The sequence below is a fragment of the Sipha flava genome, unplaced genomic scaffold, assembly GCF_003268045.1.
Source record: "Sipha flava isolate LNK unplaced genomic scaffold, YSA_version1 281_pilon_pilon, whole genome shotgun sequence".
Taxonomy (NCBI): domain Eukaryota; kingdom Metazoa; phylum Arthropoda; class Insecta; order Hemiptera; family Aphididae; genus Sipha; species Sipha flava.
This window is the reverse complement of record NW_020272948.1, coordinates 486,121-504,142: the sequence shown is the minus strand read 5'-3', so window position 1 is coordinate 504,142 and position 18,022 is coordinate 486,121. Positions and strand designations below refer to the sequence as shown.

At 28.1% G+C, this 18,022-nt stretch overlaps 3 protein-coding genes and 1 non-coding gene across 4 annotated transcripts; 1 reads left to right on the top strand and 3 right to left on the bottom strand.

Moving 5' to 3' along the window:
- Window positions 1–625: 625 nt before the first annotated feature.
- On the bottom strand, window positions 626–7,365 carry LOC112685527 (60S acidic ribosomal protein P2). The gene is made up of 5 exons (XM_025557443.1): window positions 7,258–7,365; window positions 2,350–2,519; window positions 2,055–2,144; window positions 1,902–1,987; window positions 626–701 (listed from the first exon to the last, which is right to left on the bottom strand). Exons 2-4 carry the CDS (start codon window positions 2,516–2,518, stop codon window positions 1,911–1,913), a joined length of 336 nt encoding a protein of 111 aa, XP_025413228.1. The 5' UTR covers window position 2,519; window positions 7,258–7,365; the 3' UTR covers window positions 626–701; window positions 1,902–1,910.
- On the bottom strand, window positions 4,987–5,060 carry LOC112685543. The gene has a single exon (XR_003148813.1). It is a non-coding gene; the product is annotated as a small nucleolar RNA Me28S-Am982 (small nucleolar RNA).
- Window positions 7,366–7,551: 186 nt separating the features above from the next.
- LOC112685526 (60S ribosomal protein L19) lies at window positions 7,552–9,763 on the top strand. Its single transcript, XM_025557442.1, has 5 exons — window positions 7,552–7,655; window positions 8,298–8,404; window positions 8,797–8,960; window positions 9,020–9,210; window positions 9,575–9,763. The coding sequence occupies exons 1-5, from the start codon at window positions 7,651–7,653 to the stop codon at window positions 9,714–9,716; spliced, it is 609 nt and encodes a 202-aa protein (XP_025413227.1). The 5' UTR covers window positions 7,552–7,650; the 3' UTR covers window positions 9,717–9,763.
- Window positions 9,764–12,915: 3,152 nt separating this feature from the next.
- LOC112685519 (mitochondrial import inner membrane translocase subunit Tim16) lies at window positions 12,916–14,898 on the bottom strand. The gene is made up of 3 exons (XM_025557432.1): window positions 14,550–14,898; window positions 13,277–13,445; window positions 12,916–13,129 (listed from the first exon to the last, which is right to left on the bottom strand). Exons 1-2 carry the CDS (start codon window positions 14,752–14,754, stop codon window positions 13,294–13,296), a joined length of 357 nt encoding a protein of 118 aa, XP_025413217.1. The 5' UTR covers window positions 14,755–14,898; the 3' UTR covers window positions 12,916–13,129; window positions 13,277–13,293.
- Window positions 14,899–18,022: the final 3,124 nt, after the last annotated feature.

Below are 18,022 nucleotides of genomic sequence, written 5' to 3'. Positions count from 1 at the left end.
GTATTTGTGTTCTAAAACACTCGGCTGAGTGCAAGGCCATATTTGTGTTGGCCATTCATCACATGCACCGACGTCCACACCAAAAATAATGTTAGCATTGAACGTGTCAAATATCAGAGTATAAGATATCCTCGGAGCGTTAATGTATGTCTAAAAAAACACTTCAATGTAGGGAATAATTAAAACTTGTCATTATTTATTATCATGTAATATTTTTTTTCATACTTCTAATATACTTTTAAGATAACAGAAACATTCATATTTACCATGTGCAAGAGATATTTTTAACAAACAATTGTCTAAATTTATGTAAAATAAGTTATGAACAACAGTTCTGTTACCATTAACAATATACTCATAAAGTAAAAATTTAGCACATGAAAAATACACATTACCATTAGAAGGCAATTTTGTTTCTTTCAATAGATTCTTATGATGCAACTAACTTTAAAACTATTCTACAGTAAAATGATAAAAACCACTTTTATAAAATATATCCACTTATTATTATAGTAAGATACATTATTGATTTGTATAGTTGCACAATTGCAATAGATTTGTACAACAGAAATTAATTACTAAAAAGGATGAGAAATACAACTAGGGAAAAAATTATAACACAAAATTAAAATAATTGTTTTATTGAACCATCAGTTTGAAGTACAAAATAGTCAGGCGCATCAATGAAGAGGAGGAAAAATCTGAAATTTTTTTTTTTAATTTTCATTAGTCACTGAATGTAAAAAGATATATTTTGATTTATCATATTTACTCATATTTAACCCCTAACAAAAAAAATGTTTTGCATTCAAAAATAAATTGTTGATTATTACAATTATAGTACAAAATGACAACTGGGATTTAAACAGATTGTCATAAAAACAAAAAAACTAAATATATAAAAACTTGTTTGCAGTGACGTACATTCAATCTTGCTCTAGAGGGGGGGGAGGGGTTAACAAAAATAATCGTTATCTTTTTTTTCGTTGCACAGATAAATAAGATAAATAACTGCTATAAATAGACATTATTTATACAACTTTTTTACCAATTTACAGTTTACTTTTACATTATAGTAAATTAATAGCTATTGGAATATAAAAACAGCATAATTAACATAACTTTTCAAACACCTATCAATTTAATTATTTAATTATCTTAATATTTGTTTAGTTGTATATTTTAAGTTCAAAGCGTAATAATGAAACTACGAATATATTATACGTCATCAATAATAAAACAATTTTTTTTTTTTTTGGCACTGGGGGGTTTGAACCCCGGATCCCCTGTATGTACGTCACTGCTTGTTTGTAATTTTTAATTTAAGCCAATACATATTTGATATAGGTCACCTCTAAACAAATATTTTATATAGAAAAGCAGCCGAAGGTTAATATTCTAAATTAAACAATAACCACCTGGGAGCATGCATTATTAGTTGTACAAGCTACTAGTGATCTCACAACTATACTTGAAAATAATTTTAGTCTATACATATTCAATAGATTACCTTAAAACAAATATATTTTCTATAGCATACCCTTAGGAAGGTTAATGTTCTTAATTTAACATAAACCTGCTGGAGCCTGCATAATTAGTTATAGAATCTACTAGAACTTATTTCCCAACAATACTATAAACCAATTCACTAATTACATTTCAACTAATTTTTACAACTTTATTATTAAACGTTTTAAGGTTAAATTAATTAAAATATATTTATATCATTGTTTTTATTTGCCTAATATAAACTATATATAACTATATAGTTAATCTCAAATCAAATATATATTTTATTTAGCATACCCTTAGGAAGGTCAAATGTTCAAATTCAACAATAACCCGCTGGAGCCTGCATAATTTAATCTAGCAACTACAAACAATGAGCCTAACACACTTACATCTTAATCTTAGTTGAACAATCCAAAACCCATATCATCATCAGATTCATTATCGGATTCTTCTTTCTTTTCCTCTTTCTTGGCAGCTATAAAATTAAAAATGGTTTAATATATACCAGAAAAAAGAAATTAAAATGACAAGTTTTTAAATACCTTTTTCTTCAGTAGCTGCAGGTGCTGCTGCTGCTCCAGCAGGTGCTGCTACAGCAGCACCAGATGGTACACTAGCTAACTTAGCCTTACCTAAACAATTAAAAAAATATATATAAAAAATGTATATATAAATAGAATATTTAGTGTCAATACTTTAAAAATACATCTTTATTAACAATATAGTTAAATACAAAAATGCCAATAATTATAAATATCAACTTAATATTGTTATTGTAAGTATATTATACACCAATGGTGCATATATTTTCTAAAATATAAAATCAAGTAAACTTACCACTCTCAATAAGTTCATCAACATTCTTTCCTTTAAGTTCTTTAAGAACAATACCAAGCTTTTGGGAATCAGATTCGATACCAACTGAGCTTAAGATTTTTTCAACATCTTCACTGGATGGTTCTTTTCCACTGAGGGAAGCTAACAGGTATGCGGCCACGTAACGCATTCTATAACACAAAATAAATATATTGAAATAAAGTTTAAAACAATACTTAAATTAATTAAACCAAAATATTAACATTAATAATAATATGATTCACCATTTTATTTTTTCATATTCAGTGCCAATTTTATTTTTTTTTGTATATACCCGACAATGAATTTTTAATTTGAAACCTGTCAAAAACCTTTACAAAAATAATACTACTCCAGGCTAAGATTTTATTAATTTATATATTAAATAATATTTATCATAAAATAACTTGAAAACTTGTTGGTAGGTATAAATCAACGTCCCCAGGCATTCATTAATACTGTTGCAGTAAGTTACCTATTTAGATTTAATATACTTATGAAATACCCAATAACCATATAAATCTGTAAAACAATTATTTAAGGTTATTCATTTAAATGGAATAATTTATGTAATTAAATTTTTCTTGTTGTTGTATTGCAATCAGATAATGTTATTCATCAACTACATCAGCCGAAAGATGGTATGAAAATTATTCATCATTAACACAACAACTTAATAATACATATAAACCAGCTGTTATATGTATACATATATGAACACCAGTGCTTCCCAAACTTTTTCAACCCACTGCACCCTTTTTGATCTAGTTTTTTCAGGGCGCCCTTCTCTAAGTCATAGTATGACTAATCATAAGGAAAATGTTAGACCCGATAGTATTTCATGACAGCGCGGTGCACCAGGGCGCCGTGGCGTACACTTTGGAAACCTATGATATAAACAGTATAATAATGAAATATAGATTATTAATGTACAAATGAGCTTGAAGGCTTGTTTGCTACAAAGCAATGTCCCCGGACATTTGTTAATAATATTACAGTTAGTTACCAATATCTGATCAATGTATTTATTCAGAAATATCTAATCATTTAAATCTGCCAAATATTAATTAGATTATAAATTACATTTTCTGTGTTAAGTCCCAATTAATTTATCAGATGTATATTTTATCTTTGGGTTATATTGCTATCAGTCAATGTTTATCATCAATTATAATCAGCCGAAAGATGGTATGAAAATAATTCATCATAAGCAATAAATTAATGAATATAAATTTAAATCAAACAATAATAAAAATAAATATTGTCCATGTACAAATGGGCTTATTGCTAATTCATGAATGTTAGGACACTAAATTATTAATAGGGCTAGGATTTTAATGACCCAAAAAACCTAAAAAAATGACCTTAAAAAATGCCCAAAAGATAAAAAATGATTTTAAAATATTATAAAAATGCATTATAAATTATAAATTATAGTTTATAATTATTAATTAATATTTCGGTAAAAAATATATTTTTTATCTGCTGCAACTTTAACTTCACAGACTTTACAATATAACACCAATCCATCGGTAGAAAAGACGTCGGCGCCAAATTCCGAAACATAAAGCCGCATACGACTTGATTGCGATGATTTTTGTTTCAGCATATTTCGGTATAAGCACGATACGCAATCCCGAAAGTAAAGACTAACTAAATAGATATTTAACAAAACCAAACGTAGATACACTCCACATCACTGTCATCTAATTTTACGATTAAGATAACTCGTGGTATCAAAGTTTGTTGTTGTAATATATAAGTGGTTTTATTATCGATAATGAGTACTAACACACTATCTCTATAATTGAAATATTTATATAATTATTTCTGTTACAAATTCAAAACTTTTATCGAGAACATCTAGTGTAAATGAAAATGAATAAAAATATTACCAAGATTTCAAAAAAGTATAAAAATGCCGATAAAATTGAAAAAATGACCTAAAAATGCTACAAAATGACCCTAAATCCAAAGTGCGAAAAATGCAAAAAAAAGCAAAATAAAAACTATATATTTGGACTCGTATATGACCAAATCACATTTTGTGCTTGAAAAGCTATGTCCTGTAAATCCTAAAAAAAAAAAATGCAAAATCCTATACTATCCTAGCCCTAATTATTAACTTTTAATCGGTGTATTTATATTGAAATATAAATATCAAATAAATCTCTCTTGTATCTTAAAAATACAATTTATTATATTTTATAGAATATAACCCATACATATATTATGTAGTTTAATATGCTAGAAAAATGAATATAATTTATATATATATATACATTTATGCTCTCAGATAATATTAATCATCAAAAAACATCAGCCGAAAGATGGTATGAAATGTATTCATCATTAGCACAAACAACTTAATATCAACAGATTTAAATAGTACAATAATGAAATAAAGATTATCAATGTACAAATGGGCTTGAAGGCTTGTTGCTACAAAGCAATGTCCCCGGACATTCATTAATAATATCGCAGTTAGTTACCAATATCTGATCAGTATATTTATTCAGAAATATCCAATCATATAAATCTGCCCAATATTTATTTGATGATAAATTTCATTTTCTGTCCCAATTTATTTATAAGGCATATATTTTCATCTTTAGGTTATATTGCTATCAGTTAATGTTAATCATCAATGATTATCAGCCGAAAGATGGTATTAAAATTATTCATCACTAGCAATAACAATATAAATAAATAAATTTGAAGTTCTTATTATATATTATGTACAGATGGGCTTGAAGGCTTGTTGCTACAAAGCAATGTCCCCGGACATCCGTTTGTACTATTGCAGTAAGTTACCAATTTCTGATTGTAGATATTTATATTGAAATATTCAATCAGATAAGTCTGCTAATAAAAATAAATATTTTTTGTAAAATGTTTAAACATTTTAATATTACGCTGTTTATACATCCGACCTTTATACAAAATATTCAGTTAACACAATAGCATCAGGTTTCAGACCCGAAAGATGGTTTATAAAATAGTGTGAATCATCATTGATTTTATAAATTTTTAACATATATTATTAGGCATATCATTTGCAACTAAATAACTGTAGGTAACAAAAATAATAAGGTACTAAAAATGAACTCATTTGCTTGGAAATATATATAATAAGTACCTTAGTAAATAAGTATTTCAATCAGTAACACATTAGCATCAGGTTTCAGACCCGAAAGATGGTTTGTAAAATAGTGTGAATCATCATTGATTTTATACCTTTTTAATATAAAATATTAGGCATATAATTTTGCAACTAAATACCAAATTATAATTACCAAAAATAATAAGTAACTAAAAATGAGCCCATTTGCTTGGAAATATATAACTACCTAAGTAAATAAGTATTTAAATCAGTAACACATTAGCATCAGGTTTCAGACCCGAAAGATGGTTTGTATAAAAGTGTAAATCATCATTCATAGGTTTTAAAGAAACGTTAATAAAATTATTAGTTTTATAAATACAGCTACCTTGTATACTAGTTAATAAATATTTACAAATTAATATAGGTACATGCAATTTGTTTTAAAATATATAAGGAGATCTAACTTAAAATTTAATTCAATCAGTTAACAGAATAGCATCAGGTATCAGACACGAAAGATGATATAAAATATGAACCATCATTAAAAATAAATACCCAAGTAGAGGCATAAAGAAAAACCTTGCATATTTTTTCACTTAAAAATAAACGGTTATCAGGAAAATACATAAGGTTTCAAACCCTACAAAATGACAAATAAAAATATTTTTATCACCATCAGCTTTTAAAATAAAAATCTGCAGAGTATTAACTTTAAAAAGTATTTAAATTACAAGCAAAAAATTAATTAATTTTGATGTAGATTTAAAATAAAAAAAGATATAATAGATATATAGTAAATATCGGTGGTAAAATTTTAAAACTGACATTTGAATTTGTTATGTATTATATTACATTAATCATTTTAATTTTTAACATGAAAATTTAAAATAGAATAGTTTAATAATGATTTAATATTTAACATAAACATAAACTATATAAAATATATTAACAAATTTAGCAATACCATAATATAGTTAGCAGTATTTCATATGAGACTTAATAGAAAGTAATACATTTAATCATAATATATACAAAATTATACATGTATTCCTAATTCCAAAGATAATTATATAGAAACAATTACTTACAGTAAAACAACTAAGAACTAAAGCAGTTCGAAAACTAATAGAATATAGGTAATGAAAACAAGACATTCTTCTTTGTATTCAATAACATTTATGGCACTAAGTTGAAAGGCAATCTCAAATTTTAACAAATATGAGATATAATAGCAGGATACGTTTTAAGGTGTACTGCCGAAAATGGTTCAGACATTAACACTATCGACAATAGGGTGGTCCTTAAATTGGAAGTTCAAAAATATATTTATCTCATCTCCTTAAATAGTGTATATACATACAAAAATTAACCATTTTTTCAAAATGTTATCCCTATGTATAATGAAGAACCAAATATTGTAGCCCATAATAATGTTGTTAATGATAGGCAGAAAGAGTAAATGAAGAGTATAACAGAATTTTGAGCAAAAATCAATTTAATCAATTCTACATTTTCTCTAAACCGGGACATATAGACGAAAGACATAAACACAAAGTTTAAAACTAGTGACAATCCCGGTTTTCAGGGACGTATGGCAACCCTAATTAAAGACCGACACCGTAAACACAGTGCACGCACACGTGGTATTCGTGCTTGTCGGACATTATCGTCCTGCGGTGAAAGTAACGGATATAATTCGTAATACTAAAGGATGGCAGAAAGACAAAAACGCGACAATAATGGCAATAATTTTAAAAAGTTAACATAAATAATATTATACTTACTTAAGTCTTATGACACGAAACGGGTGCTCGCAAAAAGTGCAAATAGAAGGTCAACAAAATGTGTTGTGCTGGCGCTCGTCTACGAACGATGTTGAGTGTTGGCGATGGCGATCAGTTGCGATCGCAGCGGCAGTAACGTAAGAAATGAGGTTAGAAACGGCGCGACATCTACCGGGGGTTTCCGGGCCAGAGCAAGTATCATGGAAAACAACGTGCATGGCTGGGAACACAAAGCGTCATTGGTCGCAATTCCTCCACGCCATTTGAGGTTATCAACATACTCGTTCTTTCACTTGCGAACGAGTCTTCACTTACTCGCGTTATTTTCAGATATTTATCCTGTGTGGCGTTTTTTACATCGTTTTCGCGTCGCGCTAGGGTAAACCACGAAAAATGAGGTGAGTCGATTACATTATTTCTGTCCATCGTTCTGCGGTCGTTCGTGCTGTTCGACATTGTTTCGTCGTCCTTCACTGCCGTGATTTTCTAACGTGCCACACGTGAACGTCCAAAATGACTCAGAAATCCGTAGCCCTTTAGCGCTCCTATAACTGCATCAGCTCTTTGACCCATAATTATAAAATGTTCCCATGCCGCCCCATTGCACATCATTCAAAACGATGTGTGTCAACATGGGTACGACCTCTTTGATGACATCTCATCATTCATCAAAAATTGGACCATTATCTCTACCTATTGTGACTATGCCTTAGTTTGTTTTGAATGGCTAATCACTTAATTAGCATTATGGTTTTGTATCCATTTTGATTCAAACTAAAAGCTCTTTAATCTGTAAAACACCACTATGTTACTCAATATTACTTGTATTGCTAAGTCAGGGTTCTTAATATTTTTGTATCCCAAAACCACACATTATTAATCTTATATATATTTTATAACTTTTGAAAAATAAAATAGTTATGTATGGGTTTTTATTAGGAATTAACGCATTATGATTTTTTGACCAACAAATATAATTATTTTTTGGTAAGAAAAAAATTTGCTAATTCTGTGTACTGATCATGTTATCATTATTTGAGTTCATTGAAGCTTCAAAAAAGGCTTGCTGCTTCGGTAATGCGATGCGGCAAAAAGAAGGTCTGGTTAGATCCTAATGAAATTAATGAAATCGCCAATACCAATTCCAGTAAGTATATTAGATAAAATCATTGTGGATACTAGAGTCCTGTACGGGCTGTGCCTGGCCATTTTTGTTTAAATGGGCAAAGCCGGGCTTAATTTATGATATTAATTGATAAATGATTTACTTTAAATTAAGTAGTACTTGGTAATAGTGTACACTGTACAGCAGTAGTCAGTGAATATGGCCAAAACCTTATATTTCAGTAAAAATTTGGACAGGGTCTGGCTATATAGTATATATTTAAGTTAAACATATTGGACTAGCCTGTATGGTAAATCAAGTTGAGCTTGGCATCATTAGTAAAATTGTATTTTGAACGAGTTTTAACTTAAAAAGTTCGACTCCCGGAGGGCTCTAATGGATACCAAAGTTTCATAGTGCATTACAAATTTCAGGACAAAATATCCGTAAGTTGATTAAAGATGGTTTGATCATCAAAAAGCCAGTAGCTGTCCACTCCAGAGCTCGTGCACGTAAAAATGCTGAAGCTAGAAGAAAAGGCCGTCATTGTGGTTTTGGTAAAAGGAAGGGTACTGCAAATGCTCGAACACCTCAAAAAGTACAAATTTAATTGGTTCTATTAATTTCAAATAACTATTACTAATCTTGTTTTCTTAGGAACTTTGGGTCAAAAGAATGCGTGTACTAAGGCGATTGTTAAAAAAATACCGTGAGGCAAAAAAAATTGACAACCATCTTTATCATCAATTGTACATGAAAGCTAAGGGTAATGTCTTCAAGAATAAGCGTGTATTAATGGAATTCATTCACAAGAAGAAGGCAGAGAAGGCCCGTGCTAAGATGTTGAGGTATTGTTTTAGTCGTTTAAGAAAAAACTATGTATCATCATTATTTTTAAAATGATTAAAATAATAATTATTAGTTTTTTTATTGGTAATTGGATATTTGTATTAATTACAAAAACTCAATTCTGACATGATTAAAGAAATACTCAATTGAAATGTTGACTATGTCATTTAATACTTAATATAATCATAAACAATTTTTTGGTATATTTTAAACTTATTTTATTTCTTGAATTGTCATAATATTAAATAAAACAGATTCAGTCATACTGGCAACTTAATGAGAATGTAGAGGAACTGTTCTTCATAACTTTCAAATGTCAAATGCGTTAATTATTGTTTAATTAACTGTTATTAAATGTTTTAGTGATCAAGCTGAAGCTAGACGTCAAAAGGTTAAGGAGGCTAGAAAACGTAAGGAAGCAAGATTTTTACAAAATAGGAAAGATCTTTTAGCTGCATATGCACGTGAAGATGAAAAGGCTGCTGCTGCTGCAGGCAAGAAGTAACCTGTTTTGTAAATGTTTTTATTTTCTAATATAATTTTGACCTATTGGATAATGTATTAAATTTTTATTTCTTATACCTTACTCCTTCACAATATTTCACTATAATTATATAATAAAATGAATGTATCTTCAAGATGTAGATAGTATTTAAAATATTTATTTTATCCATTAAACAATATTTAATAATTTTTTCCATTGTTAATTTCAACATCTGGAAGTTGTTCAATTTTAAATAATATACTACCTAGTCACCTTATATAAAAAAAAAAAATCAGTGATCGAGTAAAACAAAAATACCAGTTTTCATTTTGTAGTTAAATATTTTTTGAAGTTGTGATAAACAAGCAAAGGAACCTGATATCTAGTGTTTGAAGTATGAAATATTTCACAAAAACGTGAAACATTAAAAAAAAAATTCTAATACAAATATTAATTATGGTTATTAATCAATCATCAATTATATTATCTATTAGTTCTAATTTTAAGTCTTATCATTGGTATTAATGGAATGAGTACCATGGTTGATATATTATTATATTGGGCCTTGTTTTTGACTAGCATTATAGCGAAAGGTTTTCCTACTCAGGAAATGGCTTTTTGTCAATGACAGACAAACAATGTATCATATATGATGGTACTATTATTTTGACTATAGCTCGGATTTTTATGACGACATTTTTTTCGCGCTACCAGAATTATAACCCAATATGATATAAATTAGATTCTTGAAATCTTGATTGCAAATATGCAAACTTATTTTGCACGTTTGACATTTTTGAACATATAATTGCATATATCGATTGTTTCTAGATTAAGTAGCCTATATTTTATAAATTATAAGTATAACATTAAAAATTGTTCATATTATTATAAATTATCAATCATTACTGTTAATTGTGTTATTTTCAGTTGATAAAAACTTTTTATCGGATCGTCAAAGGTCCTTCGAGTTTGAAAATATCAGCAAAATTATTGTTCTACAGTGTAATCCTGATACATAAAGTGCTTAACCTATGTAAAATTTAACTTTTATAGATTGAAAACTAATTAATACTTTTTTTCATATTTATTAGCTGTATTTTTTGTAATAAAGTAATTTTAAATACACATTCAAAAGAGTATATACATTTTTGAATTAATATTAACTATTTTTTTGTATATATTTGTTGAAAATATAGGTATATTTAATACATTTTATGACATAATTGCATATTTTGACATTTTTATGAAATTTCGGTCATTAACATCTATGGAAGCGTTGAAAAATCAACTGTATGTTTTTTTTTATCTCAATATTATTGATTATCACAACTTATTATCATTTAGAATTTATATATTAGAAAATGTGGAAAAAGTGTTTTGTGAGTGCTTTTAAACTATTAAAATGGATTCAAATTGTTGCCAACTATACGATATAGTACTTACTACTTACTTTAGTAACAGATTAAAGAGTAATTTAGTTAATGATTATAAGTTAGTGATCATACAGCATAAATTTGTAATTATTTATTATCAAAAATATGTTAATAGTAATTATTTACAGTGGCAGTTCTAGTGTAAGGGCAGGGTAGGCTGCAGCTCGTACAAAAATTTTGCCCTAGAACTGTAACAGATTATTTGCTTTTTAATACTACAAATCACATATCTTAATTAATGATGTTAACATACTACAGTTTATGTACTTATTACCATATTCAATTATTTTATTATAAATATTTCAATATTAAGGTCATTACAAGTTGGTGCCACTTCAAGCCATATAATATAACGAGTAAAACCATCAATACATCCACTAATAAGTATAACATAGACATGTGATTTATATGAATGTCAAAGAAAACCAAAACTAATAATAAGTTAGTTCAGTTGTTCAGTTCAATAGAATCAATTTTTTATTGTTAGTCTAAACGTTAGTGTTAACTGACCTGTTATTAAAAATAAATAGAAGAAAATTAACTATACAATGACAATTTTTTAATGATACATTAATTTTTAAGTCTCATGATAATGAAAAATATTACAATTTAAAAAAAGCTCATAGTTCGCTTAAAATGAAGACATGTAAAAATGTGTTATAGCACAGTTTATGTCTAATACACATTGTCTATCACTTTAGGTTTGATAATGGGTCAATTTACTCAAATATTAAAGCTAATAACATAAAATTGGTTTAACCAAACACTGATTTACTATGTTGTTAATTTGTAAAATGGAGATAATGCAAGTGGCAAGCACTGTGGCGTCCTCTTAAGTTTAACAAATGTTAAAGGTAAAGAACAAATATTTGTATTGAATTACTTAATTTCACAAGGTAATTTAAATAATAATAATAATTATGCGATTATTTTTATTTTTTTTTTTTTTTAGTTCAATATTAAAATACAATTTTCAAGCCAAGTTCAAAATAATATTGAATTAAAATGCAATAATTTAACAATAATGAAAAAATAATTCAAATATCATGTAAAAAACTTAAATATTTGGATATAAAATTTATTTAAATCTGTTTATTATATTCCTATTTTATATATCAAACCATCATTTTGAAATATTTGTATAATATATTACCAGCAATTTAAAATGTAATCTTTTTTTTTAAAAATTGGTTGATAATTGAAGGAAAACTTAGCTTTAATTGTAGATTCAATTATTTCATTTCTTTTCTGTTTTTAGTTTGAAATAGTGATTTTTAATATAATTTTATAAGCTTTAAGATCTTTGGTACAACCTTGATTTTTGTCGATAATAACAATATATAACCCTTTTCTGGTGATAATATAATTATGTGATTATATATTTAGATAAAGTAATATAAATGATTCATAGTATGCAGGGTCCTATACAACCGAACTGCTTGCTTCCCCATACCAGCATTGGTGGTAATCAATAAACTTTATTACATCATAAATCACAAGTTTTTTTTCTATGATCATCAGTTATTTCTAGACAAATCTACATTATTTATCCATGTCACCAGGATAGTAGCACAAATAAGTTGGTTTATATATTTAATACATTAATTTTTTTTATAGAATTTTGTTAATTCAACATCAAAATTTTGGGGTAAAACCAAACAATAAATGATTAAATTAAAACATTTTTTCTCTATCTCAATAATAAGAACATTAAATAAAGTCTATAATTTCCCTGTTGAAAAGAAATTTATTAAAATAATTTTCTTAACAAACTGTATATTTCAATACAAAAATTAATATCTATATGATACAACACAGTTCTGATACAAGTTATAGTATCAACAAGAATAACAACAATACAATTTAATGTTTTTGTTTGCATTACAAATATTATACAAATAATAGTTTTTACTGTCTATTTATATAGTATTATTCATAGCAACATCAGTAGACAGCAGAGAACAATGGTCTTTTTTATATAAGTGACTTTCTAAATATCTAAAAAAAAAAAATTCATTTAACATGTTTATTTTAATTTACAATATTTAACAATAAAATATAAACTACTAAATAGATTAAGTCAATTATAAGAAAAATTTAATATGTTCAGTGGAATATTTTTATAAACATATAAAATGAACATACCAACTACCATTCATTATCTAAGCTTTTTCACTTTTATTAGTAATTTCTTTGTCAAGTCGTTCTTTAGCCCTGTATATTTTTGATTGCAAATAAAATGAACCTCCTTTGGATTTATCATTTATGCTAAATAAATATTCATATCTCTTTTGGATTTCTTCTTGGGTCATGTCTGAAAAAGTTTCAAATGTATAATAAATAATTTATAAATATTTTCCAGAAGATTTGTTTCAATCTTTATTAGTAATAGACTATGCAAAAAAACTTAATGAAATATAACATTTTTTTATTAGCATGGTTATACAATTGTTGGCTAAATAAATAAATATATTAATAATGATAATACATAAATAAATAAAATATATAAACTTTAAAGAAAAAGTTATATTTTAACTAAAAATGTTTTAAACGCATATGTACCAACATAAACAAGTTACACAATATGTGTTATGATCTAATTATAGATGGTTAATACATGAACTATCATTTAAAATATTACTTCAAAAATAATAGATACTTTTTTGGAGATTTAATATATATTTTAATAAACAGAAAATTTAGATTTTATTATTTTATAAATAAACACAAACATAATAAAATTAATTTTAATACATAAAATTATCAAATATTAAAATGAGCAAAATAATCATGGAATAATTGTTTACTTTTTTAATACCTTAATGCTGGTGTTTTTAGGTTTATTTAACATATATTTAAGTACAATAATTTAATTAGTAAACAAATATCACGATAACAAAAAAAATATTGTATACAATTTCATGAAAATATAATTTGTTTCTAGTTACCTGATTATGAGTTAACTTATATCTTATATTTACTAATTTCTACTACAATTTTTAAGTTCAATATTTCTCAGTTTACATAAATCCTGTATATTGTTACGTGTTTCTAAAATAAAAGCATAATAAGCAAACAACTAACAATAACAATTTATATTAGCTTGGACAAATTAATGGTTAACTACTTCTGTTTAATTATTTTTACTATTATTTAATCTTTAATAGGTTCTAGGTTAGATTAATGCATTGGATTTATATTGAGACACATTTACACTAGGCAGCAGTAGATGAATTCGGTTAGTCAGTTGCCGTTTACAGATCGAACTCGAAACATTATCAACAAAATGTGTCGCCTAGACTGCAGAGAGATGCAAAGATGATCGGCAAAGAAATTTTAGACCAGTACGAGACCGCAATCTACCTACTCGTATCTTCTACATGAGACAAAAAATGTTAAGGGCAAACTAGTCACTTACCTTTGACATTCAAAATTTGTTTGGCCTCTTCCAACGTTATGCCGGCCTTGGCATTAGCCGCAGCTTGAGCCGCACCGGCACGTCCCCCACCGGCCCTTCTGGAGGCCTCTTGGCTGGCAGCATATTCCTGCTTCAATGCTTTGGTCAACGCCTTGCCGACAATCTGGGACCCGATGATTATTATTTGTACGATATATTTGGCCATGATTGTCCAGCGGACCGCTGCGGAAGTGCGGGATCGTTATCAACGAACGGGTGGTATCATTTAGAATTTTGAAACCACGAATTAAGATAATATTATCGCGTGTGAAACGGAACGGGGCCGCGAAATGACAACCGTACGGTCGAGTTCTCTGTACAGAAAACGTGCACCGTTCTGTGCATCGAGCAGCTGCTGCTGATACCACGAATGAGATAATATAACGTATAACAGTCATCTGGTATAAGGTCTATGATAACAGTAAAGCTGATGTAGCGACAGTGCGATCGGTTTAGTCTAAACCACGATTAAAGATAATTAAGATCTTATCTTTAATCGTGTTCTAAACTTAGTTTATATGGTCGAAGAGTTTAGTTATACTATGTAGGTATATGTTTTATTATTTACTTACTTTTAAAGTAATCACTCTATAGATCAAATTCCTGGATTCAGTTATTGCGCCTTAATTCACGTGTATTTTAACGTACGGCCGTCTTGTTCTATGGCCCGGCTACCAAAACAGAACCATCCCTTATGCTCTGATTTGATCGTTGAACAACGGTGCCGTGTCCATTACGTCCGTTACCGGCTGCTGGCAACGTTTGAACGCGCGCAAGACACATCGGTTCTGTGGTAACATCCATCGCAACGTTCGCCCGGCCGTATAAAATAATGTTGGCTCGGCAGCCGACTGTTGAAACGTTTGGACGTATAGAAACCCGTAAGGCCTCTTGTGTCGCCGTCCAGGCTTTGCTTACATAGGTATATAGTATTCGTTGTGCCCCCGAGCGTTTTCCCAACTTTTCCCTGTAAGCTGAGTTAACCCTACAAATGAAAAAGTTGAATGCATTCCTACGAGGAAGTACTTATTACTCGCGACCTCTTGCATCGGACGAATAATTATTCAATTCGGTCCGGATATCGTTGTTTCTATCTAGCGCCACAACATTATACAAGTTAATATTTTCATGACTGTACAACAATTGGGTCGTCTTCCATCGGTTTCAAATTTTTAACTACACATTGTACCCAATAAATATTGCTACATTGTTTACTTGCAGAATATTTCCATTGAAGTTAATTTCTAAAATTGACTGATCCCACTGATAATTCTTCGTTGTGCATGGACTTCAGAAAGCCCGAGGTAAATATCAAATTAAATATATCTGCTGTTTATATGGTTAACTAACATTATTTTTTTTTCAGGACTTTTTAATTTATTCAGATGGCTCTGATCCTCGTACTATGTTCTCATTGCAGAAACTAGCATATATAGCTTGTCCTGATTATCATTAAAATTCATGTAATGACACCAAAAATTGACGTACAAGAATGTTGTCTTGGTTTATTAGAAATCATTAAAAGAAACACTAATATGACAGATCATCCATATTCTAAAACGTGTTTCAGTAGATATCATGAGAAATATCAACTCCTGTGTAGGGATGTTGCCAAGTATGAGTATCTATATTGTCTGACGTTTGTCCATGAAAATGGATATTTTAGAAGCAAGGACACAAGTAACAATGCAGCATTAGGTGGGCATTCAGAATGTTTGCAATATGCTCACAAATGTATGTCCCATGAGCAAACACATATTTAAAAATTTTGCACCCCCGGGCATATAATTTATGCCCCCGCCCAAAAATAAATAATAATAATATAAGACTTATTATTTTGTCCATAAACAAGATTCTTTAATATTTAAATATTAAATATTATACTTATAAATGAAAATCATTTAATACTTTTTTTAATTAACAAATTATAATATAATTAATATAATAAAAATACAATTTTTTTTCATTTACAAATTATAACATAATAAAACATACTATTTTTTTTTATTGTTTTATTTTTTTTTTCATTTGGTACATAATTTTTAAAATTAATTTTGTTAAAATATTTTGCCGCCCTTGAGACTTGACGCCTCCGGGTATGTACCTACCCATGTCCCCCCTAAATACAGGCCTGCCCATGAGCCAAGTTTTTATGTTCACGTCTACATATAGTGATTACTTGGATTGTATAAAATATATAATACAAATCCGGGTTCAGGTTTTATGTGTACTGATGCTATAATAGGAGCCCATCACGAATGTTTAAAATATGCTCATCAAATTGGATGTCAGATATGGATAAAGACGATATTTATCTTTTATAAAGAGTATATTTATCATTATGGGGATTGGTGAAACAAAAATGTGTTTGACGAATAATGTGAATTATTTTAATAGCTTGGAATGTGATTCTGTGTGAATGTATAAATGGCTAATTTTAAATATGTATTATAAGGTCAACACATTTTGATAAAGACTGTATTAATATATGCTTATTAAAAATGTAGATTTATACAAATCGGAGAATGTATTTGTCTTATATAATTCAAGGATCTATATCATTGGGGGCCAAAGCATGCCCCGATGGGCTGCTGTAATTTTAGTTAAATAAAATTACTTAGAATTTTTTGTTTTTAATTTAATGCGTTTATCTTCTATCCTTAAAATAAAGAATATCGCCTTGTAATATGACATTACTAATAGATGTGGTGACACAGAATTAGATAACTCGGAGTTTGAAAATTGAACATATTTAATGTCACGATAGGCCGATTGATAACAATGATTTCATCACAATATTTATAAATAGAAAAATTGTATGAAATTTGAATACTAAAGATGTGTACAATATGTTAATCATACGACGTACCGTTCGCGTTTGTTCAAACAACATTTAACCAAAAGAAAATGGTATGGGTAGACACGGTCATGGAAGATATGCAATAACAAAATTGTTTTTCGATAATAATAATTTTTATTAGATTTATTAGACTTTTATTTAAAAAAATTTTAATAGTTTTGACGTTCAGTCAATAACAAGTCTGTTACTAGTTTCCAACTTTTCTGTTGACTTATAGTAAGTAAATTATTACCGGTAAACAATTATTTTATTAAAAACAATATGTTCTAACTCAGTAATCGGCAACCTTTATGGACCTTTGGGCCACATTCACAAATTAAAAATGGTTCTAGGGTCAAATAATATAAAAAATTTATATGATATTTAATGGCATTTGCTAGTTATGAAATTTACTGCAGGCCGCATAAAAGAGATATTAGTTGCCTACCCCACTGTTCTAACACAATTAAAATTAAATGTATAAACATATTTAAATCAAATCAGTTTTTATGATATAAAATTTATCTTAGTAGATGGGTCATTATATCAATATTATTGATAAGATATATTATGCGTAAACTAGATTTATTTAAGG

Bases quoted from the DNA above. Each gene is read 5' to 3' on its own strand.
- LOC112685527 (XM_025557443.1), bottom strand. From the start codon at position 2,518: ATGCGTTACGTGGCCGCATACCTGTTAGCTTCCCTCAGTGGAAAAGAA. The intron at 2,145-2,349 runs GTAAGTTTACTT...TTAATTGTTTAG, and splicing joins TGATGAACTTATTGAGAGTG to GTAAGGCTAAGTTAGCTAGT. The intron at 1,988-2,054 runs GTATTTAAAAAC...TTAATTTTATAG, and splicing joins TGCAGCTACTGAAGAAAAAG to CTGCCAAGAAAGAGGAAAAG.
- LOC112685526 (XM_025557442.1), top strand. The intron at 8,405-8,796 runs GTAAGTATATTA...TACAAATTTCAG, and splicing joins AATCGCCAATACCAATTCCA to GACAAAATATCCGTAAGTTG. The intron at 8,961-9,019 runs GTACAAATTTAA...TTGTTTTCTTAG, and splicing joins ATGCTCGAACACCTCAAAAA to GAACTTTGGGTCAAAAGAAT.
- LOC112685519 (XM_025557432.1), bottom strand. From the start codon at position 14,754: ATGGCCAAATATATCGTACAAATAATAATCATCGGGTCCCAGATTGTC. The intron at 13,446-14,549 runs GTAAGTGACTAG...AAACTTTTTCAG, and splicing joins ACAAATTTTGAATGTCAAAG to ACATGACCCAAGAAGAAATC.